At 43.6% G+C, this 26006-nt stretch overlaps 1 protein-coding gene across 1 annotated transcript in view; it reads right to left on the bottom strand.

Annotated features, from left to right (window-relative positions):
• LOC118430517 (F-box/WD repeat-containing protein 7-like) overlaps positions 1 to 26006 on the bottom strand; it is a 45481-nt gene that overhangs the window by 18816 nt on the left and 659 nt on the right. Inside the window, exons 2-16 of the mRNA XM_035841474.1 lie at positions 24016 to 25624; positions 23438 to 23634; positions 22760 to 22866; positions 22110 to 22273; positions 21527 to 21652; positions 20794 to 20892; positions 20223 to 20282; positions 19748 to 19925; positions 19342 to 19465; positions 18632 to 18754; positions 16874 to 17002; positions 12258 to 12326; positions 10836 to 10924; positions 3373 to 3513; positions 1002 to 1083 (exon numbers count right to left, since the gene is read on the bottom strand). Of these exons, the coding sequence (XP_035697367.1) occupies positions 1002 to 1083; positions 3373 to 3513; positions 10836 to 10924; positions 12258 to 12326; positions 16874 to 17002; positions 18632 to 18754; positions 19342 to 19465; positions 19748 to 19925; positions 20223 to 20282; positions 20794 to 20892; positions 21527 to 21652; positions 22110 to 22273; positions 22760 to 22866; positions 23438 to 23634; positions 24016 to 25606 (3279 nt within the window). The 5' untranslated portion in view covers positions 25607 to 25624. The remainder of the gene's footprint in view (positions 1 to 1001; positions 1084 to 3372; positions 3514 to 10835; positions 10925 to 12257; positions 12327 to 16873; positions 17003 to 18631; positions 18755 to 19341; positions 19466 to 19747; positions 19926 to 20222; positions 20283 to 20793; positions 20893 to 21526; positions 21653 to 22109; positions 22274 to 22759; positions 22867 to 23437; positions 23635 to 24015; positions 25625 to 26006) is intronic.

The following is a 26006-nucleotide window of genomic DNA, read 5'->3' as shown; positions in this document are numbered from 1 at the left end:
TTGATAATTCTTCAACCACCAAGTGTCTCCTGACATGGGAGCTTTGTCTGGGAGAAGGACACCAGGAAAATATAGGGAAACCAATTAAGGTTAAAATTCTTGCCACTCAAAATTGTGGACCTGGCAAAAGTTCTCGTGATACCTAATGATTGCAGATATTTCATTGAGACATGTTATGCATGTCTTAACCCCTTGATTCATGTGAACACATGAAAAGTCATTAAAGCTAATCCTCTGTAACTTAAGTTACAGGAAAATCTAGAGAAGCAATCCCATTACCACTGTTGCTATGTGGCTACGATTCATATGATTCATCACATTGCCAGGTACAACATACAGAAAGTTCTTATTAAAACTGACAACCACGAACAATGACAATGCACCAGAAATATTCAAATTAAAGGGTTCTGTTTTTTCTTCATCAATTGGCAGAGGTGAACAGTTACTGTGCATCACAGTTTTCAGCAGGGCTGTTACACAGAAGAGTGCATTCCTGGGCCATTGTCTTTGGCATATTTGTCTGAGAGTGATGGCCTTGCTATTTAGAAGATTATCAAAAGGACAAATCGTTGTAGGAGGTGAAGAAATGTATTCTTGTCAGACAACAATGAAATGATCTGTAATGACCACCTGCAGGATCACTGCAAGGATGAATAAAAATGGTCCTGACAACTACCAACAAAGTTTTAGTTGCAACTTGTCAAACATTCATTATAAGAAATGGGTCCTTTTAGGGAAGGTTTTTGAAGAGATACAAGTACAAGTCATGTTGTCAGCATTCTTTTGCCTGTTTAGGTATATTCCGTGTTCTTGTTCATGTTCTTTGAATAGATTTTTAAAAAAACACGTCCTGGTTGTACGACCTATACAGCACAGGGGTACGCATGCATGTGGATGTCTTCAGTGAGATGCTGAGTTCCAGCCACCCACATTGCCTGCACACCTGCAGTTAACCTGAACTCCACCCACCCAGCCTTCTGAAAGTACATGGTGTGACTTACGGTCAGACACAACACAGGTGCCTGGTGACCATGGTACTGCTGCAAACATTCGCTGGTGTGAATGTCACTCAGTCGAAGTGTCCTGAAACAACACACACCACACAATTAGCCTTGGCTGCAATCATTGGAACAAGCCCAAAACACAACTAGTTCTTTACTCTCTCACCTACTAGTATATACTTTCCATGCCACATTAACATTAACTTTTGTTAACTTTCTTCACAAATCAATGTAGATGCAAAAAGTTTACATCAGTAAGTGTTGTGTGGGATAAAAGCTCCAGGAAAGCATTCCCAGTGCATTACTAGGATTGCTTTCAACAGAAACATGGACAATTGAATTTGTCAATATTTGTACAGTAAACAAATGAATCAATAAATAAATAACTATTGAATGACAGCACGCAAAGTATTCATTCCAACCAGCAAGCATTTTTCATGCTATCTATGTAGATGTGGCAGAGAGAAGAAGCGATTTCACAGGACAGGGTTCATCTAAACAGATCACCAGTAGAGTTGACCTGTGGACTGACAATGATAAGTACACTGATAGTTTTAGCCTCTTCTCTGTGTACACTAGCAGAGTGAAAGGTGAAGGCAGTTCCAAAGCCCCTTGCAGGAAGGAGTCTCCAAGGCTACATTACACATCAGTTTCTCAGAGCTGCTGCAAGACAAATTGGCAGGTCACATTCCAAGGTAGTGGCAGAGGGACATAAACAAACCATCATTGAGGATTAAAGTCATGGCAATGTGGAAAACAGGTGAGGCTCTCAGGTCCAGCAGCCTACACATCACTTTGTCAGGGGGTTACATGGGAAATAAACCTCGCAGCTGGCGGCCTGCTTGGGTTAATCACTGTACAAGTCCTGGGAAGTCACCCAAGGTATAGGTGGCTTTCTTTATTATACAAGAGAGTTTTAACTTACACTGTCACCTGCAATGGAGAAAAGTATGGTAATAAGTCTTCAAGTTTGCTGTGATTGTTGGAGCTTTGGTGGGGCTGCATTACAGCGGGCATGTTTCAGTCACATGGCACTCCTACGATCATGTAATCCTCACAGATGTTTAAAGAACAAAACACACTCATTATGCCCACCTTTCTAGGAAATTCACAATATCACACCTGTGTCAAGACAATAGCATGTTCTAAAGGTCTTTAAAAGACCACCCAGGCACCCCTGCAACGGCTGCAGAGGCAAACCAAAATGGTAATGTGGTTGTTATCAACTGTCTTTATAAAACAATTTTAAGGTCAATAAAACAAACAAACAAACAAACAAACCAATCAGTTGATCAATCAATCAACTGATCAATCAATCACTTTTTAACATAGTATCACACTACTAAACAAACGCATCTCTGGCAAAAGAATTCAGGTATCAAAAGTCCAATGTATGGTGCTGAATGCTGATCATGCAAAAATAAGGTTTCCATCATCAAGCAATTAAGATTTCAAAATGATTTGAATTTTGTATTGCTTGATTTCCCCATAACTTAAGTACATGAAGGATTCGGCAGGTACTCTGATCACTCAACTTCTCACTTCCACTCAATCCTCAAACAATTAAGAACTTAAGAAATAGTAATTAGTAGATCATTTGCATAAATGTGTGACAAATGCGGACATCTCATTCCTACAATGCTTGGATCGTTTTGGCTGGTCCTTCCACTGGTGTCTTCCGGAGATACATTGGGCAATTAGAGATGAAATCAGGTATGTTAATGGCCTGTCATTTGCTATTGTCGCTTCATGGAAACAACTATGGAGTGAATAATTACAATTACAACTTAATTCTGAAGCCAGGTGTACTTCCTAACCTAATCACTCCTGCTCCCAGGTGAATGGGGTGACGGGAGAGGAAACTGCCTGTGAATCAGGATCAATATGTTCAGCGAGGCTTTACTAATGTTACTTGGAGTGTTCGGTCTGCCATGTACTTATAACATCAGGTATAGTGGGTGGCCAGGAAGATGTTTGATATGACTTAGTCTATCTACTGATGACAATGTCTGATAAAGAATTGGTGAGTCTCATGTGGGAGGTGTCACCTGTCTTGGAAATGTTAGGGAACTAGTTATAAAAAAAAAATTATTTACCAACTTTTTCCTGAAATCTTATATTCACCCCCTCTACAATTCTGCAGAGACTGATCATTATCAACTGAGCTATGATATTCATATGAAGGATGTATAATCTTCAAGCAGATGTATGGTCTGGGTCAGTGGGGTTTTGAAAAATATGATTCCTCTTTGTTGTGTTCTCCATTTCATTTCATTTCATTTCCTCCAGTAAAATGTTAGGACTACAAGAGACATGGGTAAAACACTGGGCTGTACCCTACGTCTGCTTGAAGCTCATATTGAGTACTAACATGTCCATGGAACCGCTGACAACACAGCGTCCAATCAGCTGCAGGCATGTGACGGCCTGGGTGTGCCCTTCGATCACGTTCAGCCACTCGAAGCTGTCCAGCGACCAGACCATCATGGTGGAGTCATGTGACCCTGAGACCCTGCGGATAGGCAACAATGGATGACATTGATGGTTATTATAATCTTTTTCTACATACAAATTTGAAAATGCTAGGAGACATGTACTTCAAACAATCAATCAATCAACCAATCAATCAATAACCTTTATTCAACCTGAACAATCAATCAATGAATCAATAACCTTTATTCAACCTGGACAGACAATAAACTGTAGTTGGTTTTGTGTGTTTCCATTGACAAAATTGACACAATGAAAACCTCTCTCCTCTAATGATATATATGTGTGTTTGATAGTGATGCATTTTTTGTGTGGTAGTCTAACTACATATGCCAATATGTTACACAAATATTCAGATAGAAAATAGTGCAAATTCATGTAATGAACCCAAAGTTGGTGGTGCACTTTCATTTATAGCTGGTAGTATCACAATATATCGTATAGCCGATTGATTGTATAATCATTACTGGTCACTCATCAGTATTTGATAGTAGCTCATTGTAATGCAATAAAATGCTACTGCACTGTTCAACTTGAAGTTCAAGATACATGTCCATTTTGGTAGAAAAGGACCTTTTCTCTAGAAGTTGCCTAGTCTGGATACCAGACCCCAGCCCGATCTCAAAATATCTATCACACAATAGATAGGCTGGGGCCTGGTATCCAGGCTGACAGTATGAGTCTAAGCAGTTTGTCTGCTTGTTCTTATGTGGATACCAGGTGACACCCCTCAGTCAACTTGTAATGGTGCATGTACATGTAGGGAGGGCAAAGCAACATAAGGAAAAAACATTTTCCTTCCATAAAGAATCTGTAAATAATCAAGTGTTTATTTTATTCCTGATGTGTTTATTTGGCAGTGGCAGGTCCCTCCTCTGGGGCTGGGACTTGCCACACTTGCTGGCCATAAATAATTTCCTATAAAGATCTGGGAAGGGCCACCAAAGGTGTCCACTCACTCCTGGCCCCTCAGGGGCAACCCAACACCCTGGGAAGGAGAGGGCAGCCCAGCTTCAGATGATGAAGAGGCTGCAGCAGTCCACAGGGGAGCTGGATGGCAATATCAGATGAAGGGCTGGCCCATGCAAACAGGGAATATCAGGAAGGCAACAGCTTTTTCCTGTGTTTTTTAAGGTCATTACCAAGGCTTTGTTCCCCAGTATCATGGAAATCCCAATGTGCTCAATATGACATCTCATCAAAATCCCCAAATGGCTTCAGGCCTATAAAGCAAAGCTTTGCTGACCTCACTATCAAAATTCATTACATACATACATACATATTCATACTCGTATAAATCAAATTTCACTGATCCAATAAAATTAAAAACAAGGAAATAGTAACAGACAGTGCAAAACCTACAGTACTGATGTAAGAAACATTGCTTCAATATAGATTTCTGGGCATTTTACATCAGTACTAGCCTGAGTACCATTCTCCATAGTGACCTCAATCCTTTTACTTGCTAAGGAGAATGGTACTCAGGCTACATCAGAACTTGGCCTCACCTGAATAGATGCTATAACACAGCCTTACAAACCAAGACGGAGAAAATTGTGCAGACTTATCAGAACAACTTCCCGATACATACCATAAGAGATCTGCACATATTATATCATATAACTGTGCAATCAGAAGCAAAAAGCATCAAGCCCAACATTACCCAACATAGCTATAAACTACATATTATACAATGGACTCTGCTCCGCCTACATAGTACATGTACCTATGCTATGGTATGGGTCAATTAAGGCTTTACGAGGTGCAAGGTGAGTAGATATACCTGCCCTTGGGTGTCCATGACAGGTATTTCCTCTGTGGATTTGCACATGTGTAAACTGTTGCTCATGGTTGGCCAAAGGAAATTTCCCTAATTTTGAGAGGGTGCATGGGATCCCTGCCCACAGCCCCAAAATCCCTGGATTCTGCCTGACACAGTCCAGAGGCAGGAAGTCCCACATCACACCAAAGGTACCCAGATGTGCCTGAGCACCATTCCCACCATTAGTCATGGCCAGGTGACACACTCATGTGAGAAGTGTGCTAATTGCTTTCTCGCACCTTGAGGAGAGGAAAGTGGTGAGTCTCACCCTGTCCATAAGGAGAAGCACAGCTGGGGGAGGGGAGGAGGAGGGATGCCTGAGGAACATCAGCACCCCGACCACATGGTACCTGTGATGTACCTGTCCACCAACCCTGGCCTTCCTCTCCCAACACTCACCTCTATCTCCAATCACTTGTAACACACCCTGATAGCTAACCTCCTGTGTGAGGCCATATTTTCCAACTGCTGGTCACCCTCCTGGCCTTTTGGAGCTTTGATGGAGGTCGCAATGCCTGGGGAACCTGAGTTCTGTCTGGGACTGTCTAGCAAGAGGGTTTTTCCATGTCTGCTCAGACAAACTGACGGTGTCAACGAACTATACATCAAGTCATTTTAGATGGTAGTTCAATTACAAACAAGTTTTTCATCTTTCACACCTGCAATCTTTGAATGTGAAGTTGGAAGCTGGAATAACAAGATACAGCAAAGGAAGGAAATTACTTTTATCAAAAACAATCATTTTTTAAAAATCTATTGATCTAAAGTGATCAAACATGCACAAAGCTTTAGAAAGACTTCAAATACAGTTGGCTGTTTGATGATGTTCTGTCAATCTTGAATTTCTCCTATCTTGGCTGCATGAATGCATCCTTATGTCCCATATGGTTCCTGGGACTTCCCCAGGGGTGCACCTGTGGTCTTCCTCACACACACCTCCTGCTATCTGTGCTCATGTTACTAAACATCCTGTTGATTGTTTTCCCTGTACTTTGATGTTTCATTCAGGGGTCTGACAACTGGAATTTGATGGGGGAAATTACAGGGAAATTATGGGTGTCACTGAATTGATTGGATACAGATTCCCATATCTGCTAAGATAAGGCAGACACTCAAGCCCCTGGTTGACCACTATAAAGGTTAGCATTGTAAAAAAAAACTGTCATGAAGGAAGTCTAAACAGTAGCCAAATTTCCTACTGACCAGCTTGCATTCCTGTCCAGGTAATACTAGCTAATGTTGTTCTGTCAACAGCCGATAATTTGAACAGGGAATAAAAGCAGCCCAGAAAAAATTGATTGTCCACAACACCAGTCACAGGGTCAGGAGGTCAGTTGTTCCTGACTGGTTGAGAGAGACCACCACAGGGAAGGGATGGAGCCAGCAACTTTACTACCTCTGCAGAGGTCAGGGTTTTATGAGCATCGGGTTCGTCCTCTTTTATTTTGGGTTGACCTCTGAAGAGAATGACTCATAACCATTTCAATGAAATCTAATTCTCTTTGGTAGAGGGGCCTTGACCTAAGAAAGAGGTTCTGGGAAATCAGATTCAGGTGGATCCCCCTAGCAATATTTTTCTGAAGTGCAGCTTCACCTCACCTTACCTTTCCCTTGACTCTTCCTGAAGTGAAGCTTACAAACATTTAAATCTGAGGGTACAGTACCTTCATTACCTCAACTTGCTCTAAAGTAGCTGTCTCAGTGTTTGTGATGTGGCCACATCTTGTGGGTCAGCATGATTTTAGCTAGCCTGAGTATCAGCCTGGTTAGATGGACTATGGGAACCAGGCTGCTACTCAGGCTAGCATTTAGCCTCTTAGATTTTGACAGGTTAGACGCTTGCAGTGCAAATTTTCAATAAACACTTGTTGAGTTACACACTGAAGTAATATGCAATTGATTGCTATTAACTCTACATTCATTTTCAACTACATCTCATAAAGGTTCAAAGTCTCATCTGACAATGGTAGTCATGGCAACATTGACACCATATGACAACCATGAAAAAGAGAAATACAGGCTTGACTTTGGTTGACTCATATAGCCCTGCAGATTCATACCCAAAGGACCCTCCAGTTGCATTAGGGACCGTATGGCGTTTAGTGAGGGGGGAGGGCCGGTCGCCAGAGGGTCCGGTCAAAAAAATTTTGCATGGCCCTCCCCCCAGGTAATTTTTTTTGCTAGGCCCTCCCCCCAAGACAAAATATTTTTGCTTGGCCCTCCCCCCTCCTATCAACTTTGAAAAAAAATATTCAAGACGCCAATAAAACACTGCGCTCCCTCATTTAGAAATGTGCTTTGCGTCATACTTTTTCATGATTTTCATGGAGAAGCAGATCTCTCACCCCTAGTAAAAAAAGGAAAGCAGAATGGCTCAATATATCTGCTTAATAGAGGGATAAATATCTGCTTCATAGAGGCATGAATATTTGCTTTATAGAAGCTATTTCATTGTTTTGATATTAAGACAACACCTAAAAAGCATTTGTACCTGGATTTCTAGTAGATTTGCGCCACGAAGCGGCGCGCGCCCCGCTCCCTAAATTTACGTATTGCAAGCTCGCGGGCCTGAGCGGCTTGACGGAAACTATTTTCAATTTACATATATTTTGGACTTTTTCTTGGTTCTGTGGTGGTGATAACTTACGGTAAAACGGGGGAAAAAATGAAAACCAAAACGACAGCACGATTCGACTTCCAAAACTGTAGTGGGGAGGGGGGCGCCGACGCGTGACGCTGATTTTCCCACGGCGGGGTAACACCGGTCGCCTCTCTCTAGCCGCCGGCGGGCGTGAGACCGCAGACTTGCAGGAGATCTTTTAGAAATGTCACGCTTTTTTTGCCACGATTTCCTGCATTGCTTTTTTATGGGAAAATTTGCTGGTTAGATGACATTTCTATGAAAAAAAAAATACGAGGGTTTCAAGTTTTTGAGAACAACGTTCCGAACACCATGTTCGGCGCCAAAGGCACGAAGAATCGCAAGGTAGGTCCTGGAGAATTTTGAAGGTCTTTGAAATCTTGACCCTCTTAAAAGCTATTTCCTTCAGTTTGAGGAGATATTTTGCTGACAAACAAAGCTAACTTTAATAGCATTTCAATTTAGAAATACAAAATTAAATCCCCCCCAAACACACATTTATCAGTATCACGATGTCGGTCATCAAAGGCGCGAGGCCGGTCACGTCAAAAGGGATCCAGGGAAATTTGCAAATATTTACCCTCGAGCTCTGAAACGCCATTTCTTACATTTTGAGGGCAATAAGACAGGGGTAAATTTTGCTGGCAGACTAATCTAGAGTTTAATAACATTTCTGTACGTGAAGAAGGTTTTCGAGGGCGTCATGCATAAGCCCCGCCCCCTCCCTTTCGCATTTTCACTGTATCCCGAGCGCCAACCTCGGGCGATCCCTTGCAGAGGTCCAGAAAAATTTTGAAATCTTGACCCTCTGAAACGCCGTTTCTTGGATTTTAAGGGACATATTTTGCTGGCAGACCAAGCTTCTTTTTTTTTGCCTGGCCCTCCCCCCAAGTAAAAAAAAAATTGCTAGGCCCTCCCCCTGGCAAAATATTTTTTTGCTTGGCCCTCCCCCCCCTGGCGACCGGCCCTCTCCCCTCGCTAAATGCCGTACGGTCCCTTACCAGAATCCCTGGTGTTAATTGCCAGCTGTAGTGATCAAATTATATGTATAAATAGGACCTTCCCATGGATTTAGATAAGGATGATTTATACCACTAGTTGGTCCTGCTGCCTGGAGGATGACCACATGTGGGGAAAAATAAGCCATAAATCAGGACCAGTGGGATGCCACTCTGATCTTCCTCATATGGGGAAAATGTTCATCAGTGGATGCCAACCTAGTTTTCATCAAGCTTCGAGCTATTTTCTTCTATATGTAAAGCATACGTTGTAACCCTTCATGAATTACACTTCAGTACATCACACTGTATGTTCATTAATCATCATCACAGTGTATGTTCATTAATCTATGATAAGATATATTGTCAGTGGGCTTTACTATCTAGTGGTCTATTTAACTTATCCTTGTGACAAATTGTACAAACTTTATGCCTTGCAGGACTAGACTATCAAAAGTAGTGTCTGGTAATTTGCACCTGTCTGACAATGCACAGATGTCCCCAGAGAAAGGCCAGTCCAGAGGCTACATACAGGTCAAGAACAGGTGCTTCATGCAGATTCTGGAGGAGGGTGTTGCAGGTTTTGTTGACACAGTTCTAATTATATCTTCACTGTCCATTGCCCCAGCAGCTTTATCAAATTAAGCACATCAAGGTTGCAGCCACAGGGATGGCACAGCCAATGGACAGGAACCATGCTCTCTCCCCCATTGCAATGGGGTGGGTAATTCTGATCTTGTTTGGGTGCCAAGCTGAGGGGTCATGAGGTTTCCAGCAACAGGTGTTGATCCAGATGGCCGTTAATTTAATTAAGTGCTGCAAGGAGGGAGGTCCAGATACTGATCAAGCCACCAATTATAGGCTAAAGTAGGCTAAAGATGAGGAGTCCAAATATTCAAATAAAAACATAGTTGCGGTCGGTGGTCCATTCAAATGAGCCGGAGCAACGTGCAGAAACCTGTTAAACTGCTACATGCCGCGGCGCTCGGCGCAACATATTCGAGGCCATCTCTGCTTCACTAATGTGAAGAAAGGGATAAAAATGGGCCGATCGGTGAGATGAAAGGAAGCGCCCTAACAGACTTACTCACACACCACTTGGCACAGAGATGCTTGATAGATCTTACAATAGCCGTGCACATATCAGGCCGAGGGTCTTACAAGCTATGTCGGCGCTGTGTTTCTTCATTAGGAGAGAGCAAGATGACAACAACCAGTATCTGCTCCATAACCTGGGACGCAGCCCAGACTGGTGAGGATAGCCTGGATGCCAGACTGTCACGGTCCAGGGTCTACAAAGGCCAGCTCCTCAGCCTAGGGCCAACATGCTCCCATGGAAATTTGACCACAGGCCCACCTGAGTTAGACCGTGATATTACCAGGGGGGCTGTTGTAAAATTTCCTTGTGGGCATGTTGGCCAATAGACCCAAAGAGCTGACCTATGGGCCCTGGAAACAGTTTGGCATCCAGGTTAGGTGAGGATGATACTTATGACTTACTACAGTCAGAAGATCTTTGCAATGTACCTCCTTTGTTTCTGGATTTGCCCATCCATTTGCCACCTGATACTGGTACAGTATATTGTTTCAGAAAAGATCTTAGCAAAAAGGAACTTTGTTGGTTAATCCTGGGATCAACTCAGGATTTCTGCTGGCACCCCATACACTTTCCTGAGGCAAGCCACAGCTAGGAATATTTTATGAAATAACAAGCCACTTCTAAGAATTCATGCAAACACCCAAGTTGTCCAAATCTGTCTGCTGGCTTGAGATTATCCTTTCTAAATACAACATGATACATCAAATGATGCTCAGACATTTCTGTGAAAGTAGCTATGATTTGAATTAGTTTTTGTACATGATTCAGCATCAGGAAAACTTACAGAAAATGCTGGTTGCACTGCAGACAGGAGACAGCTCCTCGGTGGCCAGTCAGAACTGCCAGCCGTTCAAACTGGACAATGTCCCACACCTGTGGAAGACATTATGCTGTTAACGCTAGTTCACCTTTATTGGCAGGGTAACCTATATCCGTTGCACCTAAAAACAGGATACTAAATTGAATTTTTTTCGATATAATGCAGTTTGAGACCATCGTCCATCGACTAGATATCCTGAAATACCCTGGTGTTGAATACAACGGATAAAGGTTACCCCGTGAATAAAGGTGAACTAGCGTTACCACATCAAATCAAATCACACTTAATGTGCATTTAATGTAAGTTGTCTTCTACAATTTTTAGGTTCCGAAGTGTGGCATCTTTCAAAATGTTGTGAATAAAACAGAATTAGTATGAAATTTAGATGTAATGTAGTTTTTAACCGATACTGGGTTTGTGACATCTCAACACAAATTCGGTAATCTATATATACATGATGGCCGTGCTGATTTAATAAAGTTTAATATGATTTCTAATTGTCAGGACTTATTGAAACACAGAAGGACACATATATTGATCATTCACCCAATAGTTAGGACCAATCTAAACATGTCTTTTGACTTACCATGTAACCATCTGCCTAACATTTGATCTCATAACAGCCAGTAAGACTCAGGTTTTATTCAACAAACAATTTAACAGCAATTAGCCCAAACTGCAGGGGATTTCAGGGTCAGATGACAAGGCCTCTGCTATATTATGTATACAGCTGTTTGTGATGAAGTTCTGACAGTTCTAAGAATACCCCAAACTATACTTGCATCATATTGATAAGAAAATACTATGTCAGCATATACTATCACACTCTTTCAGTCCGAATGATTGAATTAACAGATGTACTGTGCTAACCTAATACAAGACTGCTCCATTTTGTCACTGTTAACACCTGAGGAATGTCGGAATGTTCTCGCTGGGTAGGGCTTATGAATGCATATGACATCTTGCCTGCCAAGCTGAGTAGTTGTCACCTCTCCCGCATACCCCCTATGTAACCCCTGTCAAACACTTCCCCTCTCTCCCACACCCGCCACAGAAATTAAAGCACACCTTTCATATTGAAATGACAGGTACCTTCCTGTCCTACCTACTGATAAGATTACAAGTGGGGTAAGGTAAATTCAATAATCTGCGAAGTGTGCACCACAGATTAGCACCCCCAGACCCCCCCTACGTGGCCACATGGGACCCACCTGTGACCTGTGACCTTACACTGGGATGAGACAAATTTTCAAGCAGATGTAGGGTCCAGGTTTTCTCTCATCCCTTCCCTGTATCCACTAGAATGACGCATGAACAGCGTCAAAAACGCAAAAAACACAGAGCCGGACCCCGCAGCTTACTGCAGATTAGGAATGTACCACTTACCATGATGGACATATCCCAGGATCCAGTGCATATCTTGGTCTGGTTGAAGTGGATGGAGCGTATACCACCCTGTAGATGGCAATGAACATAGTTACATTGATACACATGTAATATTTGTTGATACTACGATAAGAATTCTCACCCACGGCATTAACTGACTCTAATGTACAATCTGATAGTTATAAAAGATTACTGCATTTAAATATTTAATGGTGAATCTAAGATCTACTACAGTAATGCAGCATTAGTAATTCCCCAGGGATATGTACACTTCAGATATCCAGGTGTTAAAGACATTCATGACAAGGCCTACTCATGTAGGTAACAATATTTCTTACATTCATTGTCAAGTATGTTATTATAGCACGTACTTCATCATTCCTATACACTAGTCATGTATTTTTTGGGAAAAATGGGAGCTTTTAGCACAGGTGCTATGAAATAGTCTATGTGAGGGTACAAGTATACATGTTATGTATGTAATGTATGCCAGTGATTGCTCCAGATTCACTTTTATTGCATTCAACTGGCATGTCACATGCACATCACATGAAGTCTATTGAAAGTTACAAATGCGGCCAAGCACTACAACAAGATGGATCTATTCTTAAACAATATGTCACATACGTGTTACACACATTTAAAAACAGTTTACATAATTAACTTAGAGTTAATCAAAACATTGGAGAATGTAGGATTTAGAAGGAGGCAATTTCGTAGTTCTTGGCATAAAATACAGGTCTTGTCTTCCTGAGCGCTCATGGTTACCAGTAGTGTAAACCTGTAAGACAAGCATTACTTCCAGAAGTATTCTCCAACAAAAGAGCTTTAGGTGTTAAACACTGATGCTCAAAAGAGCAGTTATTACTTTGCCGTGTGCAAAGACCATAAAAAAGGTGAAATTAGGCTGGTAATATCATCTCCATTCAAACGCAGAAGAGAGGATCATCCGTCCACTTTATTCTAAGAACCTGTAAGTGCCATAGAAGTACAACTTCAAGAAATAAGCTTCTCTGCATCCAATATGATCTGTCATATTCCACCCTATTTTAAGAAGATTATAGAAACATTTGTTTGTGTAAATCATAAATGGTGGGTTAATGTGAACAGTTTTTCCTAAAAAGCACTAAAAGCCATGTTCACTCAAGGCTGTAGCCCTATGATCAGGGCCTATTGTTGCAGGTAAGTCCTCATATACAAGTACACAGAGAACAATACTCATGTATTACACCACCAGCATATGGTTTCACTACCCAACCCAAACACAGGAAAACCACAGAAGCACCATAATCCAAGGACATGTTCAGTTTAAGGAAGGAGAAATCCCCAGCAATTTCGGAAGGCAATATTGGTAAAACCACTTGAGCTTGTGCCTTTGTGGGGACTCTAGTCTAAGTCCGTAACACCAGTTTACACAAACAATGGTCAAGTCTGGGCTAACCCACTGGAAAGTGCCAGATCCTTTACAATCTTGTCTTCAATCGTTCCAATCATGTATGGATAAACAAGGCGGATTAAGAATTGGGAACATTATATACATAACTAATCATGACATTTACTTTTGGGTATTTGAAAACAACTTGTTAAATTTTGCACAGGTGGATATTATAAGTAGGGTTATTGTTTGATGTAAGTGTGCAAAAGAAGACGGAAAACTCATTAAGAAAAACTTTCTCATTTCTTATTGGAAAACTGGAATATGTAGCCATTCATCCTATGACCACAGTAGATCTGATCTAATGAACTTGACCTTTTCACCAACAGAAGTGGTTGTACCATAAGTGCCACAAAAGCAAACATGTTGAAGATTTGAGGTGGCTGTGGGTCATACTTGGGTAACCACTGTTAGTTTGAAAAGGTGCTGAACAAACAAATGGAAGTAACACAAAACACACCTGCCAGCACCTGTTGAACCCAAGGGCAACCAGACTCCAGAGACCTCCTAAAAAGGTCTAATAAAAGAGGAACTTCTTAAAGAGGTGTCCCACAGGCCAGAAGGGAAACTTCAGCCCAAGAGGTGATCACAAGAGCATCACCTGTCTAAGTTAATCTGTTAGGTCGTCAATCTTTCGAACCCAACCAGACTTACTCTTACTTGAGGTCGTTCACATTTACATTTGACATTTCTGTGCTCCTCTGACATATCAGGTTGTCTGATCTGGTTACAGGCGGAGGATACAGAAGCTTGCTACCCTATCTGTAGGTGTGAATTATAGCCCGAGCAGGTTTCCAGTTTGAATAGCCCGAGTTTTAGTGCTGCACCATTAGGCAGCGCAGGGCTCTGCGCAATAACTTCTCCTGAATGCCTCAATTTACTGGCAGCAAGGTTGTTGTGTGGGGTGCTGCGAGCTGGAACAGCGGACACAAATAGCTCATTACTGGGAGATCTGGGCCTGAATCCCCTGCCCCATGCTCCTATTGTCTGTCACTTGCCAGATGTCACAGCGGGGCTCCCACCTGCCTGTCAGCCCTCTCTCTCCGCAGGTATTGTCAGGCATGGGGGGACAATGCCTTCAAGTTCAACAGGAAGCGGAGGGTCTAAGCTGACTTAACCCTACTGGCCTTCCCCCATCCCAAGGTTTTCTCAGTAATTAGCATCCATTCAGCATCTGTGCCGCGAGGTCAGCAAATGTCAGCCAGGTGTGCACAATGTGAGCAGCAGACAGTGAGCGGTAAGGGTCGCTACTGAGGCGCTGACAGAGATGCGATGATTTCTCAATCTGTGTCGCTAATTCTCTGCATTTCATTTGTCTACCCTCAAAATTGGACTAAAGTTTCTTAGTGGTAATATTGGAATATTGCTATAAGATAAAAGCAACATTTCCTCATCTGTGTGACTCTCCGCACCTTGTTCACTTATCAACCCAGAAAATTGTTCAATGTACCTAAAGCCTATGAACAGTAGTAATGTTTAAATATTGTTGATTTTTTAAAAGCAATATGACATGGTAGACCCCCTAATAAAGCTGTGACATTGTTTTCATTAGTGCAGTTCTCTTACAAAAATTTGCACTTAAGTTTGTCAATGTTGAAATATTGCCAATATGATACAGTAGACTTTTCTGTGTAGCTCATCTGTTTAGCTCCTCTCTATATCTCCAAAAATTGTCCCTAAGTTTCTCAATGGCAATATTGAAATATTGCTGATCAAAGTACCCATCTTCCGCTGAGAAAAAAAACTGCTGCCCCCCCCTAATGTGTACCGTCAATGCTGCCACAGATCCCCAGCAGCAGTCATAAAGAAGCTCTCAACAGCAAGTGCCAGCTGTCAGGCAAATTAAGGTTTCTTTAAGAACAAATATGTTCTCAGGATGCAGCCTCGCATGGTGGGAGCGCTGGCATGCAATACTGGTGTTGGTGATTACACCTTTGCTGAGTGACAACAATACTGCTGGCTTGGCTGACAAGGCCTACAGACTGAGGGGAAGTCTACACCTTGTTTCCGCCCAATTTTCCATTGTATCTTTGTGTTGTATCAGCAGAGGTCAATATTTGGTGACCCTCAAAACACAACATAAACAGGTTGGGCTTCTGTTATCATAGGCTCGAGTTGCTGTTTTCAAAGGTGACAACCAGCTTGTATCCACCTGTTTGGCTCCTTCCGCTGATGGAGAAACCAACAACAGTCATACTTAGTAATAGCAGTTTCATTCAATTAATTTCCTCCCTGGAGCCTGGCCAATGGCTGAAACGGCCCGGCTGCTAGCCTATCGTCCAGGTGTATACACGCAGGATGCAGCCTTGATTACATGTGTGGGCCTTGACCCATTCTAAGACACTTGGCCTTATCAAAATGCCAACAGTAAATACTCCCCATCCATCCCCACTTTATTAAAAACGACTTTCGATCCCCGCTGACTTGGCTGCACGAGGATGCAGCCTTAGATCTCGCTATTTCTGGAATTCTGGGGGCGACGGCCCGGGCGCACACAGATGCGATGTGTGGATTTCGCAGGAAAGCCTTTGAGAAGATGGTTTTAAAACATTGAGAAGCTGCCATGTGGAATAAGCTTCCAATTTGTTTCTCACAGCATTATGTAATCCTAGGATAGGTTGCTGGGTTATCTAATAGGTGGTTATCGGAACTGTTGTAGCTGTGTATAACACATGTAATGATGTACTACCACTAAACTACCAGGTCAGAATGTGTAATCCACACTTACATCTCCAGGAGGCAGATACCACACACACACACAGTAGTTGTGATTTCTGCACATAGCTCATAAATCCTAAAAACATTTGGTTCTGATGACAGGAATGTTTCCAGCACAAACAATACCTGTGGACAGAAATCCTAAGTAACCCAATACACTAACCTCCAGGAGAGATGATAAAGACCTAAGACAATGTGAGTGCCAAAAGGAACTGTAACATAAACTCTCATCAGGTACCATTGATACCAAATTTGTTATAGATTGTCTTGAACACAACACCTAGATATCTGAAGGATTCTCTCAGCTTGGCTTCATGAACAAAGATCATCAGAGGAAAGCCCAGGATTACTGATGCTGCATTGGTACATCTTGTTAAATCTCATTAACTTCACGTATTTCTCCTCATCTGGTAGAATCATGAGAAGTTGACGTTATGTATCATAGTAAAATAGCAGTCCCTACCTTGTGGCCATACAGCTTTCGAATGCTGCGGCCACTGCGGATGTCCCACACGCGCACGGTCCTGTCCATGGACCCGGTCATCAGCCGCCGCTTGTCCAAGGCCAGGCACTGGACACTATCCATGTGACCCTGACAGTAAAGGAAAACACAGAGATGGTCAAGCAAGCTTCTTTAATCTTCCCATGTGCTCATCTTTCGTGTTATCTTAGTATTCACAACTTGTGTCATGCTTCAATACCATTGTACTCAGTGACTTTGTTCACATGCATCTTAAGGGAGAGAAGAGGCATGTAAACTGTAGATTTAGTGTGTATTACAGAACAAGCTTTTTTCTTTCTGGTTATTCAACATACTACATTTAGCTCTTTAGGGCAGCAATATGCAATAATTATCAAGTCAAGGTCAATATTTTTAAACTGAAATATCATGACTCAAGCAGCCATCTATGCAACACACTTTGGAGACAATTTGGCTACTTTGGTTCTTCATCATCACCCAAATATGGCCATTTTTTATACCAAGGACAGAATATGAGCATAATTCACATTTTGGATATGGCATTCCTGACTTAAACATGTGGTTATTTCAAGTTAGCATTGCCAGATCACCATGTTGTAAATTCCCTGATATTTTATCGGAGCAGGATTTCCTGTGTTGGACACTACTTGTAGTTGTGAAGCCAGAGAGTGGATCAACTGGCATTCCTGTAGCACTGGCCAACAACCTGCGTCTCCAGAAAACTGCTTAGGCTGTGTAATAGGAGGTTTGGTCTTACGAGAATCACGGATAAAAGGATCCTGCACACATGTCAGTGACCCAAACCAGTGCCAGTTATTAAATCCTTTGATTTGATAAAAGATTGTCAAGTAGAAGTTCTTTGTAAATATGAATTACTAACCATGATACAGAAGGGGATCAGTACTGGACATGTTACAGGTGTTAATTTTCACATGTTAAGTTTTATGTGGTCTATGTTGTAAACCATGCAATAAAGATGCGATTCGGATTGTTTCATACCTGCAATGTCTTTACTGAATAAAAAAAGCTTTGGTAAAACCATTGGTATGTGTAGCATTCTTAGTATCTACAGAGTGAAATGACCTTATCTTGGCCTGTTACCATGTCTTGTTGGGAGTAAGAGAAGATTTTCAACACAAAATTTGACAGTACATCCAGCAACTGTGTTGTACTGTGATTACATCCATCACAGGTAACTTTCTATTCAGCCCTTAGTAACAATGTTAAGAGTCATTAGTTCAATCACAATGCCCCACCCCTGTTTTATCTTTATTTCAAACACCTCCATCAAAAACAGCACTAATCAAGACAAAAAGGCTGTGATGCACTCAGGCACGTGTGGGGAGGGAACTTGTACCACATGCCAACTGCTACAAAGTCTGCTAGTGTAGTCCCGCAGTTGTCTGTGATACTGCTAGAAACAAAATCACACAAATGGACAATACTACAAATGAATAAGGCATTACCTTTTATTTGGATTATTGTGGGAAGATTTTACGGCCAAAAAAGCTACACTAAAGTCATTCAGCATAATCAACAATATTGTCAATTTTTGTCCCAGTAGAGCTACTTTTTGATAGATGTGTTTGAAATAGAACAGGGGGTTCTATTTGTTCGATATGGTGTTTAACAGGATTAGTCTATACAAGCAATGGTGCAAGACTTGTACAAAAACCCCATATTTACCTATAGACCACTGCAACGAATATGAGAAGAGCGGAAGGAGGAGAAGAAACTTACCTGAAGCTTCCTGACCTTCCTGACGGCATGGACGGCACCTACTATGCTGCTGTGAGTCTCTGTCATGGATACTGTGCTGCTCTGGTCCGACGCGGGCAAACCAGCCACTGACATGAACTTGCCCTGAAGGGGGACAACATTAACACGCTAGAAACACACATATTGTGTACTATATGATATCAAGGCTGGAAAAACATTTTTCTGTATATTGGCACTGGTGCAGGTCACAAGATAGGGTTAATAACAGTCGTTTATGACACAGTTATAGGGATATAAGGAATATCAATGACTTGGGTAGGGAAAATGGAGCCTTCTGATTGGTCAATATTGTCGGGCCATATGGAAATAAAAATTACGCACCAAACAAAAATCACTATTCCTAGCATTTGGCATATGGGCACGCAACCCTGGCAAAAAAACTGTAACTGTTAAATACAACAACTATACCACAGTTCCCCATGACAGGTAGTCAGGCCTGTACAGGTGGCCACCTCCTCATAAGAACCACTCAGTCAACGTGACAACACGCTTTGGTGGTCCCTTGAATAATGTTTCTCATTGACACAAGCATCCTGTCTATAGTGACCAATTTTTTACATCAAAATTCAACACAAGCATCAAGAACCCTGTCTATGATGGCCACCTGTCTACATAGACCAGATTTATTACAGAGTGGCATTCTTGGTGGACCGACAGTCCTGTGAACTGACCAGTTTCTCTGGCGGCTGTTTGAGCTCGTGTCTGATGTCCATGGCTGCGTCCCCGGGGTCATGTGACTTCCTCCTCCCCTGGAGCTGCCTGCGTAGCGGCTTACACACCACCTCTGTCTCCAGGCTGGGAGGAATGAATACAGACATGACAATGTAACTGTTACCATTTTCTACCCCAACATCTGCTTAGAGATTAAATACATCCAATGGGTATGATTTTCTTTATAGAAAGAAAGAAGCAAAACTGAAGTGATAAATCCATAAGTGCACTTTAAGCCTGTCCTATTGACCTCATAATTCCGAGGCAATGGAATGCAGTCCAATGGTCTCGCAAAACGCTGTTTTTTAAAGTGGCTGACACATGTAACCTGGTGAATAAATGGTAATTGCGGTTACACAAACTTACCTCTCCTCATCCGGCGCCAGAACGGTGCTCCTGTCCTCGAGGTGGACCCTGGAGGTTTGCCTGCTGCCGCTCCTGCTGTGTCCAGTGGTCAGCACGGATGGCGTGAGGGCCGCTGACCGGGAGCCGCTGACCTCCTGACTGTCCTCCAGGATGGTGGAGGACAGGCGGGCCTGCAGGTCTGGGAGAGAAAGGTTTGGGTTAACAAATGTCTAAATACAAATGTTACAAGATGACCACCCCCTGCATAATCTCATTCCCCTCTTCATCAGGTCCACAGCTAGTTCATGTTCACTCAGAAAACAGACCATCACTCTCTACTATGAAACCATTCCCTCCAGCTACTCTTGAGATACAACATGTATCATGTCTACAGACAGACAGACAGACAGACACACACACACGCATACACAAATGCTACCAAAATATAACCTCTACAACATACATCATGGAGGTAATGAGTAATCTGGTGACAAACCTTCTATATGCGAGGCCAGGGAGTACTTCCCCTCCTCCATCCGGCTGCTGGAGAAGGTGCCTGTGTGGAGGAAGGCAGGTGAAAGTACAAGTCAGTACAAGTAGATGTGTGTATCATGGCTTTCATCGGCTCTTTATTTTAGGACAAAAAATCAAGAGTTGGAGAAAGCCCATGCTCTTGATTTTCATTGGTAAATCTGAATGTTTGTGTGTCCGCCCAGAGCAGCGAAATTCTGGGTACTAAATGACAGAAGCTGAAGAGTGCACTAGAATGGACCAATCGCGACTGTCAATTAAAATCAGCAGTTCAACCAATTAATGTCAATGAACAGTTTGACCATTTGTTTTATTTTACATTTCTACATGGGTGGACAGAGCTATGGGATCTGTCTATTGGGTTTCACTGTTGTTTAAATGCTACTGTTATGAGTTATGACAACATCATCAGGTCCTGGATGTGGTCCACCATCTTGTTCTCAGACTAGGCTCACGTCATCAAACCAATTTAGGATTTACTCTCATCTGTGTCATCCCTTGTGGTCCTTGGAGTTCAATTACTGCTGAAACCTCACCTCTTCTGGACTTTCTGTCTTGGCGACTTCTCCTCTCCTTCCTGCTGAGGCTGTACTCCAGCTCCTGGAGCTCTGCTTCCCAGTCCTCGTCACTCTCAGCTGTACAACACAGGACAGCAGAGTTACAACATGGGACAGCACACTTAGAACACATGACAGAACACAGGACAGCAGCTAAAACATACACACTGCCTCCCAGTCCTCGTCACTCTCAGCTGTACAACACAGGACAGCAGAGTTACAACATGGGACAGAACACTTAGAACACAGGACAGCACACTTAGAGAACACAGTATAGCACAGTCAGAACACAGGACAGCAGCTAAAACATACACGCTGCCTCCCAGTCCTCGTCACTCTCAGCTGTACAACACAGGACAGCAGAGTTACAACATGGGACAGAACACTTAGAACACAGGACAGCACACTTAGAACACAGGGCAGCACACTTAGAAAACAGAACAGTACACATAAAATGCAGGACAGCCCAGTCAAAACACAAATATAGCCTCCCAGTCCTCATCACACTCAGCTTTACAACACAGGGCAGCAGAGTTACAACATAGGACAGCTCTCATAGAATACAGGGTAGCACAATTAAAAAAACAGGACAGCACACTTAGAACACAGGACAGCACACTTCATGTGAGAGGACATCTGTAACTGTCTTATCAGAGTGAACTTGAACTTGAAAACCATGTCCTCCATGGAGGTAAACCTGAGAAGCCCCTACCATGCATGTCCCTGGCCTGGTTGGCGATGAAGACCAGCTCCAGGTAGGCCTGTTTCCAGTCCACACTGTCCCCCAGGCTAGCCATCTGCACCATCCCGATGATGTCAGGAAGGTCTTCCCGAGAACCTGCAACAACAACCAGGCTCCTTCACTTACTGTAAATGCAGAAATATTTGCGGTGGTTTTACGTTCTTTGATTTCACAGTGTTTTCACCGCGTAATCCGTTAATATTTTTTCATTACAGTATGTGACTATAGTATTTGGACTACCATGGGCTCAAAACTACAAAGAACACTCCATTTTCCCGCGACCACAAAATTAAATCCCTACAAACTTGTATGTATTTACAGTATGTGTTGATTTTTCCTGATTGTTCATCATTATCTATTCACAACTACCACCTGGCCAATGTGACCACTTTTTGGTGGTACCTTAGATAATTTTTTCCACTGACATTAGCATTTAAAGAATCGTGTCTACAGTGACCACCTGTCCACACAGACCATATTCTATAGGTCCCCTGATGAGTGGTTTCCTTGAGCAGTTTTGAGGTTACAGAGATCTATCTCATAGACTGCAGACCTAGTTCCCGGCACTTCCTGATCCACAGCCCGTCCTGCGCCACCAGGTACTGCCAGCGGCGACACACCTGCGCCGCCCGACCCAGGTCCGCCGCCCGCAGCATTCCCAGGATCCTCAGCAGCAGGTGGTCAGGCAGGCAGTTGATGTCCAGCTGGTCTTTCAACCTGGAAGATTTTGTAGTAGTATTATTAGGTAGTACATTACAGTAGAAGCCAGTTGACTGCACAATGGATTACCGCATACATCTCTTAATTGCAAGGAATCCCAAAATCCCAAGCTGGTGTGGTCCAGCTGGAAAACTTCACATTGTTGCACCATGCAGATAAAAATTACACAAAATACGCTGGAAAATGGGGCGTGCAATTAAACTGTAATATGTTTAATACATGTAGTATCCGTTATTTGATTATACTGCTGTGTGGGTTCCTGACATACGGGTGGGCCGCGGGCGTCTAGTCTTTCACAGTGTTTCATAGGTTTTGAAAAGTGCCATGGAAATATGATTGACACTGTATGAGGGTCTGCATGGGGGCTGTCTTGAAAACACTTTATGCTGAATTCAGAAGAACAGCCTACCAATTACGCTAAAATGAGATATGAATAAGATAACATTCCATACAAATTACAAAAACAAAAAATGGGCTGCCCACCTCTGCAGCAGACACTGTGCGAAGAAGCTGACCTCCCCGTCGGTCGAGCCCTTAATCATCTCCACCAACACCTCGGCCTTCTGGTGGTCCTCCCATTCAGACAGCACCTACAGATGAGGCAACAAGTGGGAGGTAAAGGTACATGTATGGTAACATTAACTCTCATAATACAGCACCTCTGCCTTCTGATGGTCCTCCCATTCAGACAGCACCTACAGATGAGGCAATGGGTGGAATGTAAAGGTAAGGTATGTACCAGGGCCTTTTTGAGGACATAGGGTTGTTATCCACTGTGTCTAGGGCATGGGATTTGGTAGGATCTTGTACGAATGTGTGGCCACTAAATAAATCAAGGTGGCTTTTTGTTTATTTGCAGATTTCAGATACAAAAATTATGCATGCATAAATATTTTTTGGGTTAGCATTGTGTAAATTGAGGATGTCGAGAAATTTCCTTAATATTGTAAATCCATCTCTTATGTCAAGGAGTGGTCGGCGGCCCAGCTGACTAGACTGGCTGACTAGACCATCAGAAGTGGAGAACCTTTGTGGACAGACAGACTGTCCCTACAGCTACCTAGCTATGAAACTGATGATGATGATATCTTATAGGGTTGTAGTAAACTGTTTAACATGAACATGAAGAAATTTCCAGTGCTCCACCACTGTGCCTCCCACCTGCCAGATCTGGTTCAGCTGCTCCATGAAGTTCTTCTGCAGCAGCCGGCTGCTGGCGGGCACCAGGCGACGCCCCTCCGGCGACGCCCCCCAGAGCCGGCCGTACTTGTAGAGCTGCTGCAGGGGGGCGTAGCTGCCGACCTCCTCCGCATCCTGCCAGCCAGGTGCACCCTGGGACACCTGCAGACGAACTGACCCTGAGGGGGGAGGGGCATGTTCTGTGTTAGTTTGTAAAGTACGTCCTAACCCTAACGCTTTACTCTAAATTTAGTAGGACCACCTATGCATTACTCTTAAGTCAGGAAGTCAATGAAAATGAGGCTATCTTGCTATTAATTCACATCACCTATCCCTTGACCTCTTTGTGGGTTATTGGGGCATCACGAATAGTCTATCCACCATCCACCTCAACCTAACTCTGTCCTCCACCGCCCTCATTGCTTCAGCTAGGCTCCATTCTTTTATGTTTTTCCTTTTGGCTATGAATTACATTTTGTACAGTAACTCAAAATAGTTTGCCTATAGTATGTCTACAGAAAAGAGGCATGCAGGCCCCACATGACCTGATATGAACTCACCCAGACGTTCTGTCCTCTGCCTGGAGAAGAAGTCTACAGTCCGACAGCTGCCGGAGGAGATGTTGCTCCTGTGTTTGTGCTCCCCTCGCACGGACCCGGCGCTGTGGGACGACTCCAGGGACCCGCTACGGGACTGGACTCCACTCTTCCTCGTCCTGCTGGCGGTTGTGTCGGATTTGGGCCGAACGACTTCGCCATTTGCATGGCCGTTTCTCGCCGCTTCTTCACCTTTTCCCTGCGGCTCCTTCTGCGGAGTGTTACGAGCATCCAGCATGTACTGCAGCATCATCTCCTGGTCCAGAGCTGGCTGTTTCTCCACTAGTACTTCAACTTCCATCGCCTGAACCGTGGCTTTCTCTCCCTCAGAAGCCTTGGATGTGGCCTCTGTGCCTTCCATAGCTTGCACCACAGCCTTTCCATCTTCAACAGCTTGCACCATTGACTGTTCTGCTACTTCATTCACAGTTTCCTTTTGCTCTGTGTCCATATCTGCTACTCTCCCAGCCTCAGTGACAGTAACCTGTACCGCTTCTTGTGCCTCTGTTACCTTCCTATCGTCTTCTGCTACAGCCACTGCCTCCTGAGGAGTTTCCCTCTCACTGTGCTCGGTGAACTCAGGCTGTTCCTGTATGGTACTGACGGAGCTCACCTCCGAGTTGGTCTCCTGAATGGGGGTCAATACTCCAAGAGACAGGGCGGTGTTGGGGGAGGGTACAGGGGTGTGCAGGGGCTCCTCCGCTCCCAACGCCTGCTCCTCCTCCTCCTCATTCTCAGGAGAGCTCTCCCCTATGGGCGACAGCGTGCCCGACCTGTGGCTGGATATCTTACTGCCGGGTGTGTCGGTCCTGGCCTCGTTGATCTCGTGGGCCTGCATCTGTTTGGACAGCTTCCTGATGATGCTGGCATCTTCCGCAGAGATGGAGGGCTTCTCTGCATCCCCGTGGTCCTCCCCGGGTTTGTCATGGGTGTGCTTGCTCGCTGTAGGAACCTCCACTTGGGTTGTGTCCTTACTGATGTCTACTGTGACCTTTCCGACTTTGCTTACTTGGATGCTTTCCTTACTAGATGGTCCATCTGGTTTGATCATTTCTCCATTACTATCATCAACTGTCGTGGTTACATTGTGCCTTTCTGGACTCCCAGACACTCCATCGTTCAAGGCAACGCCGGACGCTCCTGTCCTTTTCCTGACATGCTGGCTGCCCTCCCTCCCCCTCCTGTGTTTGCTGTAAGACAGGCTGGGATAGCGTCCCCGGAGCGTCGTCATGAAGTCGCGGTGGAACACGGGTTCCATGGCGGTGGCCAGAAGCTCGAGCTGATTGGTCGAACACCTGGCGGTGATGCCGCACAGCAGCAGCTTGCGTTGCCACGGCTGCCAGGTCTCGTACCAGTCCGTTATCTTCTGGATCACCTGCCTGCTGTTGAAGTAGCTCAGGTGGTGTCCGTTTGCTGGAGACGACCCCACGCTGGGGAGCGCCACCCTGTTGTTGCCATGGTGATCTCCGAAGCGTAGCCGCTTAGTCTTGGGTCTTCCGGCGACTTCCTCACCACTGCCTTTCTGACTGGTGATTCTTGGTAAGAAGGAAGGCATTGTGGCTACTCTGCTGACCTGGAACAGGGTATAACAGTCATCCTAAATCAGAACCCTTTGATTACATAACGCAAACATATGGTATTGAACAAACCTTTCATTTATAATTTAATTTCTCATGTTCGTCTTATTGTTTAACGGTACTCCCTACCCTAAATTGGTACTCCCTACCCTAGCAAAGGTTAGGCATAACAGGCCATTTAGCATAATATAACCAGCTGCTGCAGCACGGCGTTCCTGTGAAGAGAAGTGTTTCACCGAAGGGCAGCAGCTTATACTGGTTAAATAAATACAGATAAATCGTAAGGTCTATTATTTCAAATTGTAGGCAACTTGTCATAAGGTTTCAAATTCATACAAAATTTTAATGGCACGTCGGTATTCAACGAATTGTTGGCAA

Source organism: Branchiostoma floridae, chromosome 1, assembly GCF_000003815.2.
Source record: "Branchiostoma floridae strain S238N-H82 chromosome 1, Bfl_VNyyK, whole genome shotgun sequence".
In the NCBI taxonomy this organism is placed as follows: domain Eukaryota; kingdom Metazoa; phylum Chordata; class Leptocardii; order Amphioxiformes; family Branchiostomatidae; genus Branchiostoma; species Branchiostoma floridae.
This window is presented reverse-complemented; position numbering and strand designations above follow the sequence as displayed.